General features: G+C 43.2%; 1 protein-coding gene across 1 annotated transcript in view; it reads left to right on the top strand.

Moving 5' to 3' along the window:
• Cachd1 (cache domain containing 1) overlaps positions 1-18,581 on the top strand; it is a 212,526-nt gene that overhangs the window by 117,407 nt on the left and 76,538 nt on the right. The window contains exon 4 of the mRNA XM_005086633.4: positions 12,442-12,548. Within this exon, the coding sequence (XP_005086690.1) occupies positions 12,442-12,548 (107 nt within the window). The remainder of the gene's footprint in view (positions 1-12,441; positions 12,549-18,581) is intronic.

Here is an 18,581-nt window from a genome sequence, read left to right as displayed (position 1 = left end):
TAGCCTACCACTCACATTATCTTTTATTAAGGTGCATAGTTTGACGGTTGAGTATACCTTTCTACTGTGTCTTTTCAGGAAACTTAGAGCCGCCTGGAATGGAGTATCAGCATGCAGGAAGTTAGTTTTCCACACAAAGTGACTTAGATGCCGTGTCAGTTTCTCTCTTATTGGGTTTGGATCTAAGTGTTATTGGTGTCCTAATGAGTTAGGGACAAGCTACTGGAGGGGCTCTTCTGTTTTCATGATTAGCATTCTGACTCCCAAGAGTTGGCTTCCTAGAGCAGGCTCTTTCGACGTTTATAGTAGGTTTAGAAGACATGATATCTGATCTTCATAGACTTAGCTTCAAGTCGGGGGTTTGCTTTTACTCGAAACTCTTTCATTTTAGAGAAAACTCCTTTCACTTTATTGTAATGCCAGTAGGGAACCCATGTCCTCAGATACTCGAGGCATGTGAAGTCTAACTACTGGGGTGTATTCCTGCCCTCACTCCCTCTGTTCCCCTTCATCACAGAGGAGACAGCGTAAGCAGTATTGACAGTACTGTCCCGTTAAACTCAGCTACGACAGATTGTGCCACAGTAATTCAGTAGTGAGACTGGCCGTCCCCAACTCGGCCCTTTCTGTGTAAAGTGGAAGGGTCCTTGCTTTGCTCATCCGGGTAATTGAGACATTTCATCTATGTCTCAGAAGCACTTCTGATCCTACAAGTCATTTTCATTTCCCTTTAGCTTCTTAAGAGGTATTTATTTAGTGTCTGACGTATTCACCCATTTGGGTTTTGCTGTGTGTGTCCATGCATATATGTGTGGAGACCAGAGAAGGACATCTTCCCTGTCACTCTCCACCTTTTTTTTTTTTGACACAGAGCCTCTCACTGAGCCAGAAGCTTGCTGTTTCTCTAGCTTGATGGCCTGGCATTGTCCTCTTCTCTTTGCTACCCTCCCCTTCCCCTTCCCTCCCCTTCTCTCCTCCCCTCCCTTCTTCTCTCCTCCTCTCCCCCTTGCAACATAGGGGCTATGGGCAAGAGTTTGCTCTTTAATTAGAGCCATTTTACATAATAGGAGGCTTTTCATATTGTTCAAATTAGTAAGGTCTGCATTCTATGTTCATTTTTTTTGAAACATTACCTAGGTAAATAATAATTACAGAGCTAAAAGCACCCATTCAGTCATTTGGAAGAAAAATCAGATAAAAATAATGAAATCCTTCACATGGTTATTGAAGTAGGAAAAGGATTTAAACATCCTGAGATATAGAGGAGCTTTCCAGGCGAGGAAGGAAATGAAGAACACTCATGGTCGCACGTGACCAGCAGTGTTGACAAGGACTTATGTTTGGTGCAAATGATAGAAGAGGTAACTAAGGGAAATCCTGTGTTACAGAGAAGCTCAAATGCCAACTCCACAGACGAAATCGAGAACAATGCTGGTGTGTGTCTATTGCATAACACTGTGCATGACACATAGCAGACACTCACATACTCTTACTTAACTGGGGGAGACTAAGACTTTTGGGAAAGGGAATGAAAGAATCAGACGTAAAATTAAGAGGACTTTATTCGTCAACTGTGTTACCAACTGGAAGACCTGGACTGATTTCATCTATGTAAGCAAGGAACTAGAAAGACCTGCACATGGCTGCTGGTGCCTGTTGTCCTGAATTTTGGGAAAGGGAGCAATCAGACCCGGGTGGAAGTAATTCTAGGGAGGTGTGGAGGTGATGGTGCCTGGTGCTAAGGTGCATTTGCATTTTGTGTACCCTCTCATCTTGTTAAGCTACAAGCTCAAGGACTCTGTCAAATTCAACCTTGTGTTCAGCAAGGGCCTTCTGTAAATATTGGCCTAAGAAGTAAGTAGATGATTGGTTCAGTAGTAATGTGGATGCCATTAATTACCAAGCCATTCTATTTCTAGACAGACGTTGACCACTGTTATGAAGTTGTTTTATGTTACTTCACGGTACATTGCTTTTGAGTGAACATCATTCCATGTTGCAAGCTCTCATTTGAAGCGTAAGTTGATGCTTTGTTATCTCAGTTACCACCTTTATTTAATAAGTTTGTGGTGTGCATAGTGGATCTTAGAATAGACAGAATTTCCAAACTATTCTTAGCTAAACTTGCCTATGTCGTGTTGAAGGTAGTCAATACACAAGGCATTATAATGGATTCTTTCTGATAGACAGGCTGTTTCAGGGAGAGAGGTCATGGACAGAGGCCTTTGATTGCAGGCTCCGTGCAGAATAGTAGATTGGTCTAGGACAGTGGCTCTCAACCTTCCAAATCTTCGATGCCTTGTGTTGTGGTAACCCTTCAATGAGAAAATTACTTCATAAGTGTAATTTTTCTACTGTTATTAATTGTAATGTAAAAAATTTTGGAGATAGAGGGTTGCCAAGAGGTCACACCCACATGTTGAGAACCACTGGTCTAGGAGTGAGACTATTTCAGACCAGAAAAAAATAGCAAGTGTCCATAAAATAATCCTATGCAGTTGATGGAATGCTGAGCTGGAACAGTGACCAAGGGAGATGCTCTGGGACCTGGAGGTTCCAGGTCACCTAGACAGATTACTTTCTGTCAGCACTATGTTTTCAAACAAGAAAGACTACAAAGTGGGCCATGATTTGCTCAAGGTAACTAGTTGACAAATGAGGAATAACTCTGGTGAAGAGACAAACTGTTCATTAGTTGGGCCAATTTGTTAACCACAGAGAGATGAATGGTATCAAGCTGACAGCCTCACAACCTCAGAACGTGTGAGATGGAAGGAGAGACCTTACTCCACAAAGTTGTCCTTGGACCTCAATGTGTGCACTGTGGCGTGCCCCTGCCCCCAATAATAATTTGGAAACCGCAATAATACCTGATAGACAATAATTGGTACACAAAAGAAGTGTAAGTAAAATGTAGAGTATGGAACCATGATGTAGAGATGATGCTAATACAACTTATTAGTGATTTAGGTGAGGATGAGGAGGAGTTGTGAATAACCCTCATAAGATTTATTTTCAGTTTATGTTTATGTGTATTTTGTCTGCATGTATGTGCACCCCATATGTGCCTGGCGCCTGTGGAGCCCAGAAGCAAGGGTCAGGTAGCCTGGACAGTTATGAGTTGCCATGTAGGTGCTGGGAACCAAACCCATGTCCTTTGCAAGATCGTCCAGTACTTTTGACCACTGAGCCATCTCTCCAGTCCCAAGGAATATTTTAAAAGATACTTCTGTTTTTAAATTGAGTATCTTAGAGCGTGGAAGCCTGTGAAGAGTAAAAATAAAGGAAAAAGATTTGCAAGAAAAATGAGTTGACTGCAAATTGCTAATTTGGATGATAACTTTCATGTTTATCAGTCACTGGGGATGTTAGAAAAGCCATTGGGGTTATTAACCCTTGTGTTCTTTTCTGAGCCCACAAGCATTGTCTTATCCTTATTTTATGTGTATAGTGGTTCAGGAAATGTGTCAATTTATTTTCAAGATGCTTTCTACCTAACACATGTAATTATTCATACTTATGAGAGACATGGATTATTTATTGTGTGTATATGCTGTGTAGTGGCCAGATCACTTCAGGAATGTTTAGCTTTAGTGTTTATTTTTCTATGAAATGGTATTTCTAAACATAGCGGCTAACCCACTTTTTTTTTCAAGTTTTGATCTTAAGGTAATACATGTGAGAATGAGGACAAAGTATTTCACCCTCTGTCTTCTCTGTTCAATATTTTGTTATTACACTTTTTTTCTACAGAATGAAACATTGTGACTTAGGTGTTTTGTGACATGACTTCTGTTCTTTTGTTCTTTCTGTGTCACAAGGCCAAAAAAAAAAAAAAAAAAGAATGACAAACTTGGTCCTTTGACAACTGTGTTTAATTTTCTTTCAAGCCTTGTTCCTTCCCCAGGAAGACGTGTTTTGTCCACAAAGCACTGGGTGGAAATCCTTCCCTTTCATGTCACCCTCTGTCTTATCGGGCCTTTCCATCTCCCATCCTATAGCAGTTATTACCTGCAGGCCAGCTAACCACCCATCCTGGCTTTGCAGATATTGGTACCCGCAGGCCTTGAGCTGAGCTAAGAATTCAACAAAGGTTTTGCAGAACATTTGCATTTCTGAAAAGTGACTCAGTTATAATATGAAACTTACAGAGAAAGAGTTGCATGCATTAGTAATTCAGTAACAACTCTCCTCAAGTCTGTGAACTACCTAGCTTTTAGCCATGCCTCCCTCTGTTTTCCAGAGAAGAAAACAGTGTAGAGAGATGTAGCGGGTCTCAGGGAGGGGGGTTGAGCATCTGGGTTCCTGATTCCAAATGAGTTGGGGGTTTTATTGCTGGGTATCTTCTCTTATTTGAGACAGGCTCCACTGTGCGGTACAGACCGGCTTTGACCTCACTGTCCTTACTGCTCTCTCGCCTCTATCTCCCATGTGCTAATTAATTGTAGACATGCACCTTCATGCCTGGCTCAAATGAATTTTTTCTTATAATTTGACCAAAGGTGAAATTAGAAGTAAGGATGGGTTCCCTGTCTATTGAGGTGCTAAATTATGTTTTGTCTTAGAATTTCATTTAAGATTACTGCTTTGACACTTAAATGATAAATTGTCTAGATTTTTGTTACTTAGACTAAAACCCAAATCATGTACTGGCAGCAGTATGTGCCATTGGAGCGGGGGTGGGGGAGCTTGTGGGGACTGGCTAGGTAGCTGCATCTGTGAGACTATCTTTGACAAGAATCACCTTCACTCTAGGGGCACCCACTTGGGGGAGCTGAGTGACACCCCAACTTTCTGGATTTTCCTGTGTCACCTGTACTCACCAAAGAGTGAGAGACACCTCGATGCTTCTAGTATTGGATCTTATCACCTGCATTTTATGAATTTCTGGAAGTTGTTTTGTAATTTTTCTTCTTAAAATCTGGTTGTGGGGGTAGGGATGTTAGTTAGAAGGCTATCCTAACTCTAGAGAGTAGATCCTGTCACAACTGAAAACCAACCTGTAAGTTTTGTATATGCTTTATGGAACTGAAATTGCAAAGCTTTTTTTTTTTTTTTTTTTTTTGAGACAGGGTTTCTCTGTGTAGCTTTGGAGTCTATCCTGGCACTCACTCTGTAGACCAGGCTGGCCTCAAACTCACAGAGATCCACCTGCCTCTGCTTCCTGAGTTCTAGGAGCAAAAGCGTGTGCTACCAACACCCGGCAAATCTTTCAAATTTTTATTATTTATTTTCAATTTTTATGTTTATTGGTGTTTGTGTAAGGCCTCTGACAGAGAGATGTTGCAGGTGCTGGGAACTGAACCTAGGTCTTTTGGAAAAGCAGTCAGTGCTTTCAACCGCTGAGCCATCTCTCCAGCTCCTGCAAAGCGTTTTTAAAGGTTGGGATTTGAGAACCATCCTGGCTGTCATCTCTGATTCAGTGTGATGGTGTGCACATCTGCCTTCACTGACACCTTTAGTAACCTTTCTTAGGCACATCAGACATCAGATAGCTGTGCCATGCATGGCCTGCATGGGCGGGCCTCTCTTACTTAGTGCAGCCCCAAGGTCACCGGCTTGGCTGCTGTCTTTGATGTCCACGTGGTGCAGCTCACAGCTCTCTGCTACTTACTAAAAGAGGAAATCCACAATTTGTAGTGTCTGGTTGGTCTAGACTGGGACGTCAACCTCTAGGCTTCCTGCATTTCTTCGCTCAGCAATAATGACCAGTTCCTCACAGGTCTGACTGGGCAAGGCCCCAAGTATAAAGAAGTAGAGGGAAGGGCCCCTTTCCTGTGTGTCTTCCAAACAAGGAAGAGGAGTGTTTAAGTGGACAACGGTGAAGTGTGGACATCCTTACAGGAGGTCAAGTGGCCAACAGACAGAGGTGACTCGGAATAGCATAAAGGGTACTACCCTGCCACAGTCCCTGTCCATTGTATACTTTTCCCGGCTTCTCATACCCAGCTTCCTGCTGAGGAAGATAGGGATTAAGTGTTTGCTGTGGTTGAATGTTCCCTCCCGGCTCCTCCAGATGTCACCTGTCCAAAGCCTTCGCTTGGTGGTGGGTTACAGTTGGGAAGAAGTGTGTTGTTCAAGATGCTGCCTAGGTGGGTGTCTAATGCTCTGAATGCCTCACCTCCCAAGGGCATTGGAGAGCAGCTCATGTTTCCAGCCTGGCATTGCTGAACCCTGGAGATTTAATCCTTCTTGCTGATAAGAGCAAAAAGAATGTTACTTATCTCTCCCATCTCCGTGGAGGTGGAAGGAAAACCCATTTCTCGCAGCACGATTACATGCTATTTGACAGCTTTTCCATTTGCCCATTAATTCAGGTGTTTGAGTAAGTAAGCTCTGTTGGGGGATTGAGTATCGTGGACTCTATAAATGTGATGGTTCCTTTTTGAAGTGATTTTTATTCTTACCCCTTCCCTCCGCCATTCAGAGTTTAAATATTTGCCAATGCAGATGTTCGATTTTTATCTTAGCTCTTCCTCTGTTTAACTTTATTCTCAAGGGTAGTTAAGTGGAAGATAAGGAGTTCTTGTTTAATTCTTTTCAACTGGTGTTGCTCAAATATTTGGAAAGCAGCCCCAACCAAGAAGGAATGGGCAATCAGGAACCTGGCTGAAAGGAGATGAAGAGCCGGGCACTGTGGGCTGTCACTAGGGCAGGGTGTGTGTGAGGCGTGGGCGTTTCTAGGTCTATCCCCTCCCTGGAGGCTCCTGAAGCTACTGGTGAGAGCTGTGGTTTCTTTTGTGTGCAGTTCTTAAAACAGCACTGCTGCAGCCCGCCAGGGCCTGCTTGACCTGAGAGCTCCATTGGGAGGCTGTCAGTGTTTGCTTCCCACTTCCTTAAGAACTGATGCTGGCTTTGCTTTCAGGAGGGGGGGGGGAGAGAGAGAGAGAGAGAGAGAGAGAGAGAGAGAGAGAGAGAGAGAGAGAGAGAGAGAGAGAGAGAGAGAGAGAGAGAGAGAGAGAGAGAGAGAGAGAGAGAGAGAGAGAGAGAGAGAGAGAGAGAGAGAGAGAGAGAGAGAGAGAGAGAGAGAGAGAGAGAGAGAGAGAGAGAGAGAGAGAGAGAGAGAGAGAGAGAGAGAGAGAGAGAGAGAGAGAGAGAGAGAGGAAAGAGGAGAGAGAGAGAAAGAGAGAGAGGCTCTCTTACACTTGTCATTGCAGTTTAGCAGTGATTAGAAAGAAGGGAACAAATGAAAAACTATCCCCAGCCCCCTCAGCCGCCATCACACTGGCTTTGTGTATGGACTCCTGAACGCTTTAAGCCTTGCTCTTCTGAGAAATCCCCAAGGATTTGCTTTTTAAATCATTGCCTTAAAAATGTATCCATGAACAATACCACATTTCACCACCTCCCTGGGAACCCACACCAGGAGTTTGGTTTTTGTGTGCACTGTGATAAATTGGACCCGCTTCCCTGGAAATGTTCAGAAAAACCCAGGATTCTGGATGATTTGCCTGGCAAATCACCTTCCCTAGAGAATTTAAACAAAGACCAAGAAACAGATTCAGGAAGTAAACCCCAAACCGGGGTGTGTGCGTCTGTCTTCCCTTTATATCCTTTTCTTTCTAAATCGGGACTCCACTGAAAAGTTGATTTACACTGTGGATCGAGGCTGAATGGAATCCAATTGGAAGTCACTTGAACACTGTTTTGATGTAAGATTCAAAGCTTCTGCAAATTTATTTTATCTTCCACATTTGCTGATCTCCTGCTTGTAAATCCTGTTGAAGGAGAATAAAAATGACTGCAGCCTGATGGGAATTAAATGTCTGAAGTTCAAAGCAGTTTGTACATCAGAGCAAGCGTCAATCAAATGAACATCTTGCAAGGCAGGCAGGGAGTGAATTTCTCCATGGGGAAGAGATCAAAGTGGGAGTCACAGCCCTGTTTTCTCCCTGGGGACGCAGTTTCGATCAGTTGTTCATGAAAGAAAATCCAAAAGGAAGGTTTTTTTTCTTCTTTCTTTCTTTCTTAAGGGAGTAGGAGAGATGGAGTTATTCCTCTAGAAACTGAATTCTAGGCAATGGTTTTATCTTATGAAAATCAGTAGAGAAGTTGGATTTAATCCATTATCTATTTTTTTAAACCTCAAGGTCTAAAGGAGATTTAAGTAGGATTTTTCTATTGCTAACTTTCTAAAAGCATAAGTATAAAGAATGAGATGAATCACACCTTTTAAACTGATTGCTTAGTCATCTTATATGAAAATGTGTTATTATTCTAGTTCTTGACCTCTCTTATAAGCCTGGAATTAAATGCAAATGATTGCCAGGTAATACACCCCTCCATGCAAAATGGTTTAGATAAGTCCTAAGAGTAGCTTAAATGTTTTTATAAAGAATCTTAGCCATAAACTTTGTCTTCATGGGCTCCAGATCTGAGTGACTAACATGCTACCTTTTGGAAACTGCTCTTGTGGATGGCGCATGCGCACTAAAGGAGCACCTCCTCTTGTTGATGGCGCATGCGCACTAAAGGAGCACCTCCTTTGGGCTGTTGACCGTTCTTCCTAGGCCTGGAGAGAACTAGTGTACCAAGATGACTAAGCAGGTTTCCTTTTTTTTTTAAGGATATTTTCTTTATTAAGATTTATTTGTTTATCACATATACAGTGTTCTGCCTACATGCCAGAAGAGGGCACCAGATTGAATTGTAGATGGCTGCAAGCCATCATGTGGTTGCTGGGAATTGAACTCAGGACCCCTGGAAAAGCAGTCAGTGCTGTTAACCTCTGAGCCATCTCTCCAGCCCTCCAATGTTTATAAAATTCAGCAGATCCGGAGTCCAGACAACAGCAGGTGTTAACGTGTGTGATTGGAGGGCTGGGAGGTAGGCCCTTTATTTTTGCTTCTAGTAATTGCTGGTGCTTACCTAGTTGTCCCGCTAGCCCCAGACACTCTCCTCCCCATCTATTGCTCTATGCCCTCTGATGGCATTTCCGCCTCACCTGACAGACACTTCGGTGGCATAGGTAGTGAGGAAGGGGGGGGTAATTTCCTGGCTTTACATGAACTTGCACATAGATGAGTGCATGCCCTGTGGCTGAGGCACAGTGCAGATGAGGAAACTCAAAGCAGTCTAAACCAGAGAGAGAGAGGAGAGTTCAAGGGCTGCCTGGGGGCTGGTTGCCTAACAGCGCTTCCCTAACTGCCGACTACTAACCCACTCCCACTAACAAATATTGAGTTGTCACAAAGAAAAGATAAATTGCTTGTCTTATTTTGGATTTTTATTGATGGTGTTGTTTCAGTGTTTATATTCCCTTTCCCCTGAAATATATGTTCTTGAAACATAATCACCACTGGGATCATATTAGAAAGTGCAGCCTTTGGGGGATGGCTGCAGAAATGGTCCAAGGGGGTTCTTGCGCCCTTTAATCCAGTATTCCTGACAATGGCAGTATTTTAAATCTGATTATTTAAAATTTTTAAAAAAGGCAAGAGGAAAAAGGCACAGGCTCGTAACTAAGAAGCAGAACAACACTGGTGAGGTTGGAGAAAGAAGTCCCCCTGAGTTGAGCTGTTGGAGGAGAATGTGGGTTGATGGGCCAGCCTTGAAAAGAGGGTGCGGTGGACCCTGGTGATCAGCAGCCAAGCCCATGCCGAGAGTCTGGTGTAGCACTGAAGGGAGCAAGAAGTGGGAGAGAAGGCTGGGGAGGCATTAATGACAATGATATGACACATACTACGCTGTCACACTGTTTTGTGGCCAACCAAGGTATGCGCAGCAGAGCTTTTGTTAGCAAGCCACTTCCACTTCTATTAGCACAGAGACGTTCTCTGTAATGCTCTTGGAGATTGTTCCATAAAGGAAGGAAACTCCTAATAGCTCCTTGGTCTCTCTGGTTCCAATAAGCCAGCTTTCATTTCACAAAGACCCCAGAAGTCTATCTTGGTAGCCTCACCTTCTGATAGCAACTCTCTGGCTCCTAGCAGAGGTCATGGCTGTGGACACCTTGTCTGGGCACACATGGACTGTATCCGAGCCAAAATTTCCTGGTGGGATGTGTCAGCCACCTTCCTGAATTGCCCTTCTTGGGGAGCTTTTTCTTCCGTGTCATTTAGAAGCAGAATGCTGTGTGTTTCTTCTCAGCAACAGAGTTGAGTCAGATTATTCCAAGTCTCCTTACTCCCTGTACTTGTTGTATATCCTAGGGTTTGTGGGTGTGGGTGGGTGTGGGTGGGTGGGTAGGTGTCACCCACATTTTTCTCTACTGTGAAATGGTAGGTCTAAAGGGATTTCATAATTTGCATGACAAAGTCTAGCTATGAGCTATAAGCATACCTGGGTACTATTCCATTCTTTTGATCCAAACCAAACCCAAAGACCCTCCTCCATCCTTAGTGAACTAAATCCAGAGGCCCTTGTCCTTAGTGTCTTTGAGACATAGTAAGGATTACCTGACCTCATACAGAAAGCCACCCTCTTAATTTATTTCCAAAAGTTTGTATAACAACACTAAAGGGCTTTCTTGGTCTTCAGAAGCAGTCAAACTCAGATTCTATGCCCCTCAAATCAATAACTCCATCTCTGCAGAGGCAGAGCCCAGCATCCACCCTGGGTGATTCTGGTGTAGCTAGGTGATGAGTATTTTGCAACCATTCAAATGAGTCAGTTCTCTTTAAGTCATCATGGGACCCTGGGCAGCTCAGAATGGGACTGGGCACATGAATACTCATGACAAGTCAGTTAGCATGAGCATCTATTTGACCAAAGCAATGTTTGTTTTGTTTTTCTGTTTTTCAAGAGTCTGGGGAGAGGAGTGGTTCCTCTGTGTAGCCCTGATTGTCCTGGAGATCACTTTGTAAACCAAGCTGGCCTTAAACTCACAGATTGACCTACCTCTGCCTCCTGGAATTAAAGGCATGCTCCATCACCTTTTTTAGAAAACTATTTTAAAAGACAGCTGCCCTCAGTCTTACATTCTCTGTGCCTGCTTTTGCACTCTGGTGACAAGTGCACTGTAGTGGAAGTGTCCCAACAGAACTTATGACCCACAAGACCCCAAATATTTCTTATCTGGCCTTCTATGAAAGCATTTGTAAAGGAAATGACTTCTGTTTGCTAGTGCACAAGGACAATGAGATCACGGGCTCCTGTGGCAGCAGCATGCACGTAGGTAGCTAGTCCTGTGTTAAGCTCTCCTTTCTCCTCGTCTGTGGCTTCGAAGGAAGCCGTCCTCTCATCTAGACAAACTGGAACAAGTCCAAGACAGAGCCACTATGTGGGCAAAGCAACGGTGTCCTTTGACGTGCAGTGGACACTGTTGATAGAATTCTCAAATGGGCTGTTGGCTAGGATGATGGGCTCTTAAAACCCAGTTACTTCATTCGTCTTTGAATGTTAAAAAACATTCTTTCATTTTGGGGGTTGAAACTGATGGGAGAGCACAGCTCCCTTTGATATATGTAGCTCAGCAGTTCTTAGATTTTATGAGATTACCAACAGATAATCATAAGTTATGAATGATTAGATGGATCTTGAGTTTAGGAATGTCCCTCCTGGCATGTAGTAATGGAATTTCATCCATTCAGAGGTTAACTCATGAGATATATACTGTACGTTCCCCAAGATTTAAAGAGTTGGTGTTGGATTGAGGTTTTTGACAACCTCCTGGAGTTTCCGGGAGCCTTGGAAAGCTGAAGTAGAAAAATGGAAATTGAAGCTTTTTGTCCTTCTTTACTGACTATAAATGTGTGTCCTGGTAGATTCTTTCAGATTGTTGTTTTCTTGAACAAATGATTCACTGACTCCACCAGTAATATGCTTGGGTACCTGTAGTGCAAGATGCTACTTCAGGCACTGGCATTGTTCTGCCTTTAGTACTAACATTGAACTACTACAAGGAATCAAAACACTTGAGAATTCTATGCGTGGCAACAGGACAGGGGCCAGTTCTCAATGAGGTTCCAAGAGAAGCATGTCCACGTCACTCTTAACCCTTTTGAAAACTTTGGAAAGTAAGTTTCATTATTTTTTTAGATAAGGAAACTGAGTCAAGTTTCTCAAGGTCAGACATTTAGTAGTGAGTGACAGGACAGAGATGTTTCTCCTCCACAGTTGGTACTGTCCTTTGACTGCCGTTGTACACTTGGCCCCTGCTGTCTAGATACAGCACAGCGAGAAACTCTGTTTCACAGCCAGTGTTGCTCAAGTCTGAATCTTGCCATCTGCTTTGCATATGCTTTTATCAAGTCATAACTCAAGTTCCTTGAGTAAAAATTGTCTTTAAAGTCCAGTGTTCTTTTACTCTCCTAGCATTTGAACTTATAAGACTTCTAGACGCAGGTACACTTTACCTCCCACATTATTTAGAAAGAATGTTTACTGTTTTGTTGCTAATTCACCATCTATGGGTTAGCCTATTCATACATGGGACAAATGATTATTTTTGTCGGTTGTTTTTTCTAGATAAGCACTGCTCATCCTTTCCTGTTGTTTCAGGTTTGATGGGAACTTTAATACCAATGTATCCAGAACAGTGAGTTGTGATCGACTTTCTACTACTGTGAATAGCCGAGCCTTCAACCCAGGACGAGACTTAAATTCAGGTCAGTATTTACTTTTTCATTTCCTAAGGGTGAACTGCATGCTACATATTCACATTAAATAAACATACTGCCTCAAATGTTTTTGTGTTCATTTTAAAGAACATTATATACTTAAAGTTATAAGTGTTTCTTGGGAAAATTAATTGTAGGAAAGACAGGAAGACTATCAAGTTGATATGTATTAAGCATGTATTGTACAACTGTATATATGGAACATGCCAAGTACTACACCAGGCTCCTAAATACAGCTTCTCATTCCATAGGACTTTTATATTCCTTATTGTATAGGCTATGTCGGAGACCCAGCTGTTCTTATACTAGGAGGTGCTGATTTGCATTTTCTATCAGTAATCTTCCAATTTGTTTCAAGGTTTTCTAGATGAACAATGGGAGGGTTTTCTACTACTAGAATCAATTCCCTTACACTCTAGGCTGAGACTGCACTTGCTTCCTTACCTCACTGGAACTCCATTATATGCAGTGGTAGCAGCTCATGGGAACCTCTGTTATACGGTTTCAATGTGCCACACCATCTCTCCTTTCTTGCCCTGGAGGTTCTGTTCCAGGTGCCTCTCCTGCACTGTCTTGTGTACACTTGTACTTGCTGGTTAAGATCTCAAGACCTGGAGGCTTCCCCATGTAAGATCTGGGAGGGCTTTCAGAAACAATAGCAGCCTCAGGTTTCAGATTTCAGTAAGACCTGGAGCGGTACTAAGCCTTCACATGCTAGGAAGTTGAAGCATCTAATCCTTAAGCATGAAGGTCTGCATTTCTCAAGTCCCAGGACTCTTATGGACACATAAAACTCAAGAGTGAAGCCAGAGGACCGGAATATTTACTTCTAGGACCCCATCCAGGCTCTGCCTAGGAGAGAGTTTGTAGTCTTTGGGAATTGTATACACAAACCAGGGAGCCTGTTGGGTCTAGAAAGAAAGAGTCGTAAGTTTTAAACTCCTTGGGGGATAATGAAACTATAACTGCTGGATAAATGATCCAGCCTTCATCTGCCAGGCACATCCTCTGAGCCAAGGTGCATCACGTAGTCAATCAATTTTATTTGGTCAGAGAGTCTGGAAGTCCTCTGGAGCAGGTGAGGTTTACTGCTACACAGGAAGTTAATGAGAGGAGTTTTCATTGAAAGAGAGTCTATAAGGGCATGGAATGGGAAAAGAAGGTCCGTTGTGGAAGATTCTACAGTTGGCACAAGCCACAGAGTCGACGCTTGATTCTCAGGCTCTGTGCATTTCCTCAAAAACACTCAGTAACACAAGACACGTTGCTGCAACAACAATCTGTGGATAGAATCAGGTATAAGTGTTTCCCCAAAACACACAGGGTAGCTTAGCAACTAGGTGTGTGGTTCCAAGTGTTAAAAGTCATGCTGACTCCAGAGGTTTGCACTTGAATTAATAAAGAAAAAGGAAAGTACAGTATTCATTTATATAAGATCTAGAGACCTATTTAAGTAATGTTGATAGTTATCTTTTAAGGATGCTGGAGTGTTATTCATTTCAAACCAAGAACAAGTTGCTTTTAGAATCAGGAGAAAATAAATAAAACAAGGGAATAGCTCCTCAGTTTGGTCCTAGGATAGCCTCTGTGGACACAAAAACTTGCAGGAGCTCAAGCTATTATATAAAATAGTGTGATATTTGCACACAGTGTTTGTGCTCTGTCTCGTATCTTTTAAATCACCTCCAGGCTACTTACAGTACTGCATATCATGCAAATGCTATGTAAATGGTGGCCACACTGCATTCTTTGGGGAATGACACCGAAAGGTCTACACCATTCAGTGCACTCAGGTGGTGTTGGCCGAGTGATCGCACAGATGTCGAAGGCCATGATTTCACTCCTTGCGGGTAGACAACACTTTGGTTAACATGTCTCTGAGAATAGATCCTCAGGCTGATGTCAAGTTTCTGAGGACAGTTCATTGACTCCTGGTTATGTGATTGGGACAATCAGAAAACACAGGCTGGTGCTGGGGAGGTGGCTCAGGAGTGAAAATACTTGCCTCAAAGTAGTAGGACCTGAGTTCAAATCCTCAGAACCCACACACAGCTGAGTGTGTAGTGTGTATCTATAATCCTGAGCTAGATGGGAAGTGGAAACAGGAGTATCTCTTGAAGCTCATGGGTCAGCTAACCCTGGCATACGCAGCATCAAACAAAAAGATACTCCTTCTTAAAGACGGTAGAAGGCAAGGACCGAATCCTAAGGTAGTGACCTCTATCCATGTGCTGTCTACACTCACATGCATGCATATACACATACTATCTATGTACATATGCAAGCGCAGATGTGTGTGTGTGTGTGTGTGTGTGTGTGTACATACACAGAGGCAGAATGAGGGTGGTCCATGCACACATGGAGTCTAGAATGACAATCTCATGCCTCTGCTAGGACCTCCTACCTCAGTGAAGGACCAGGCCATGGCAGGTCTGGGAGCAGCTGCAGTCAGGACCTTACCTCTGTTTCCTTACCATCGTTTATCTCTGCCAAGTTTTTGACAGCGAGCTCATTTTTGGGATCTAGCACCATCATTAATAATAAGAGTACCATGTTTTCTTCTTATTGAATACAGAAGCCACTAACTAGAATAAATACACATAACTAGAATTTATTCAACAAGTATTTATTAAATACTCTGCCACATGATAAATCCATGGCCAGAAGCTATAAACAGAACAAAGAACCTATTTAGAAGTTGAGAGTTACTGACGATAAACAGATAGACAAGGAGTATACATCAAGTGATGGTAAATGCTACTTCTATTTGGCTGTGTTCCCCCAACTCCCAAAACCTTAGGTCATGAGACTCTACCCTCATAAATGGATTAACGCTGGTTATCCAAGAGTTTGAGTTCAATCTTAGGCCGTCCTACCCACGTGATGCTGTCTGCCATGCTGCCGTATAGCAACAAGTCCCTCAGCAGATGCAGCCTCTCGTTCTCAGGCTTTCCGAGCTCCAAAACACTGTCTGTTGCTTCCGAGTTACTCAGTGTGTCCCAGGGACACAAAGCAGTTGAGAGCACGTGTGACCAGGCAAAAGTGACTTGGAGATGAGGTGTAGGGATCTCTGATGTTTGGGGTTCTAGGACTCATCCCTTTTATGCAGGGGCTGGTTGATGAGATCTGAATGCATGGGGCCTGTAGATGATGGACATAACTGAAGGAGGGGTATTCGAAACAAAGGCTTTGGATTTTCTTTATGCTCAAAAATTGTACAAAGGCCACTGTGGCTGTGGTAGGGTGAAAGGGGCCTAGGAGATAGCATAGGATATTAGGTCAGATAGTTCTGGGCCCAATCCCTGACATCCTTGCTTCACTGGCCATTATAAGGACTTCAGCTCTTGCTCTGAATGCAACAGAGGGCCTATAGAGGGGATAGGTAGGATGTGCGAGCATCACACAAGAATGGGGTGGGTTCTCTGGAAGAGTAAAGGGTTGGTGCTTAGCAGACACTCAAGGAGAAAGGTCTCCTAGACAGCTGAGTATACACTTCTGGAGTCTGGAGACAGAATACAGATTTAAATTTGGAATTCATTGTATCTGTGTGGCACCTGTGTCACAGGACGCTATAATCCTGTAGAAGGCTGTTAAGGTAGAAAAGAACTCCAGAGATGGAGTCTCGGGGTCCCTTGTCACCTTAGAGGACTCTGAGCAAGAAGCAATCAGGAAAGGAATTAGAAGAGGGACAGTCAGTCCAGGGGTGGGTGGGGGTTGGGAGTCGAGAGAATCTTCCAGAAGTAAGTGATAAAATGTTTCAAGACAGAAGAGAGAGCAGCTGTGTTGAGCTTCTCCAGTAGGACGAGGGTTAGATAGACAGACCGGCAGTTAACAATAGGCCAGGAGTTTGTGGGGAGGAATGGTAGAGTAGAATGACAGGCTGGTCCTGAAGGTCTCAGAGGAGTGGTAGACAGTTGGATATATATGTGAACTCCCGAGGTTGCTTAGAAAGAATGGCGGAGGCTTTTAAGCATCAGTTGAGAGGAACTGTAGCACATTTGGGTCTGGTGTGGCAAAGAAGAGTTGAAAATGAGACTCTCCTCTGTGTGGCATAGGCACTGCGGAAGCAAAGAGAGTTCACTGTAGAAAGAAGAGGGAAGGAAAAGAAAGCAGAAAGAACGTTAGATTATCAGAGGAAGGTGTTCCCTTCCAAGTGATGCCTTCTTATTACCAGTTGGACACTGAGTGGGAATCAGGTCAGAGTGAAGAGCTCATCTGTTGTTCTGTGATCATCTCCTTTTACTGGGGTTAGAGTACAACTCCGGTACATAAACCATCAGCCATCCCTGCAAGGGCTGGGGTGTAACTCAGCAGCCCAGTGCCTGCCATGTCCCAGGATGGAGCCTCAGCATTATAAACGTTGTTTCGTTTTGTTTTAAGGAAAAAGGATTCCTACAAAATGCTGTTTCCTTTCACTGTTTGTTGTCAAGGAATGGGTAAAAGGGTCTGAAAATCAAGGTGGAGATAACTGACAATGTAGCTAAAGACCAAATCTTGAACACTGGTCGTTCTTAGAATGCCTCAAGTAGAGCCTACTGCCAGGCAAGAGTTGTTCTCAGCATGGTTGACACAGCTCAATTTACAGGCAGCTTTTGGCAATATTTAGGTATTTAAGCACTGGCTTGCTTGCATGTGAAGTTCTGCGACATTCTACCAGGCGGTGGCTGTGTCCCAAAGTCCACACACTTGAGCACTTACTTGTAATGTGAGAGGTGTGGTAGAGGGTGAAGGGCGACCTCAGAGTCCCCCCTTTTCCTCTTTCTGCAGCCCAAGCCCCTTTTCAGAGCAGAATTAATGTGCTCTGTAGGGTATCACATGTCTGATATTTACATCTGTAAGATGTCCAGCCCCAGGCTCTTTCAGACTGTATATAATCCATCAATGGACTCCTAATTGATAACAGTTTCAGATTGCCTTTCAGACTAGCTGGAAATAGGCTCACATAAATTATAAACCATTCTTCGATTTATTTATCCAAAACTAGGTCATATATCCCTCCATCTAACACATATGTGCATTCTTTTCCTCAAAACAACCCTTGCCAGATCCCTGCTTTCCAAATTGACTGCTTGTCCCTGATTTCATCCAAATAACTGAAGTTTGACAGCACGTGTGTTATATTATAGCCTTCCTGCTTTTATCTTTAGTTTCTCACTTTTCTTTCTTTTCTTTTAAATTCCTGCTGAGCTATTTTCCTGTGCATGGCCTGATCGCTATAGAGACTTTATTTGAAGTGTCCAAGGAAACTTGCCTCTAATCTCGTGAATTATGCAACTGAGTGAAGAGTGGACGTAGACATTGGTCTTTCTTAATGAATGAATGTAGAGAGCATTTGAAGTTGCAAACGCCCATCTTGGTAACCTTGCAGTCTCCACTGACATACAGCTGCTTTTTTCTTAGGACTTCACTCTAGTGCTATAGAGTGTTGAGTTTTTATAATGGACATCTCCTTGACTCTGTTCTTTCTGTATGCTCAGTACCCAGTGCAATACCTTTCCCATAACAGTACCCAGTGAAATAACTGTTCTATAATAGTAACCCAATGTGATGCCTTTCCTATAACAGTAACCCAATGCAATATCTTTCCTATAACAAGTACACAAATTAATCCTTCTTGAATGGAAGGAGTTAGGATTGTCTATGTCCTTGTTTCTTCATCTTTATAGTAGGTATCATAGTTGCTATAAAGGGACACCACGACCAAGGCAGCTTATAGAAGTAAGTATTTAATCGGGAGCTTGCTTACAGTTTCAGAGGGTAAAGCTGTGGCCATCATGTCAGGGAATGTGACAGTAGGCAGGCAGCCATGACAATGGAGCAGTAGCTATGAACTTACATCCTGGCAGCAGGCAAAGAGAGAGAGAGAGAAGGAGACTGAACCTTAAAGCCCACTCCTCCTTCTTCCTCCTCCAACAAGGCCACACCTCCTATTCCTTCCTAAGCAGCGCACCAATTGGGAACCAAACATTCAAATATATGAGCCTATAGGAGGCCATTCTTTTTGTTTGTTTGTTTGCTTGC

The sequence above is a fragment of the Mesocricetus auratus genome, unplaced genomic scaffold (genome assembly GCF_017639785.1).
Source record: "Mesocricetus auratus isolate SY011 unplaced genomic scaffold, BCM_Maur_2.0 Super-Scaffold_100014, whole genome shotgun sequence".
Taxonomy (NCBI): domain Eukaryota; kingdom Metazoa; phylum Chordata; class Mammalia; order Rodentia; family Cricetidae; genus Mesocricetus; species Mesocricetus auratus.
This window is presented reverse-complemented; position numbering and strand designations above follow the sequence as displayed.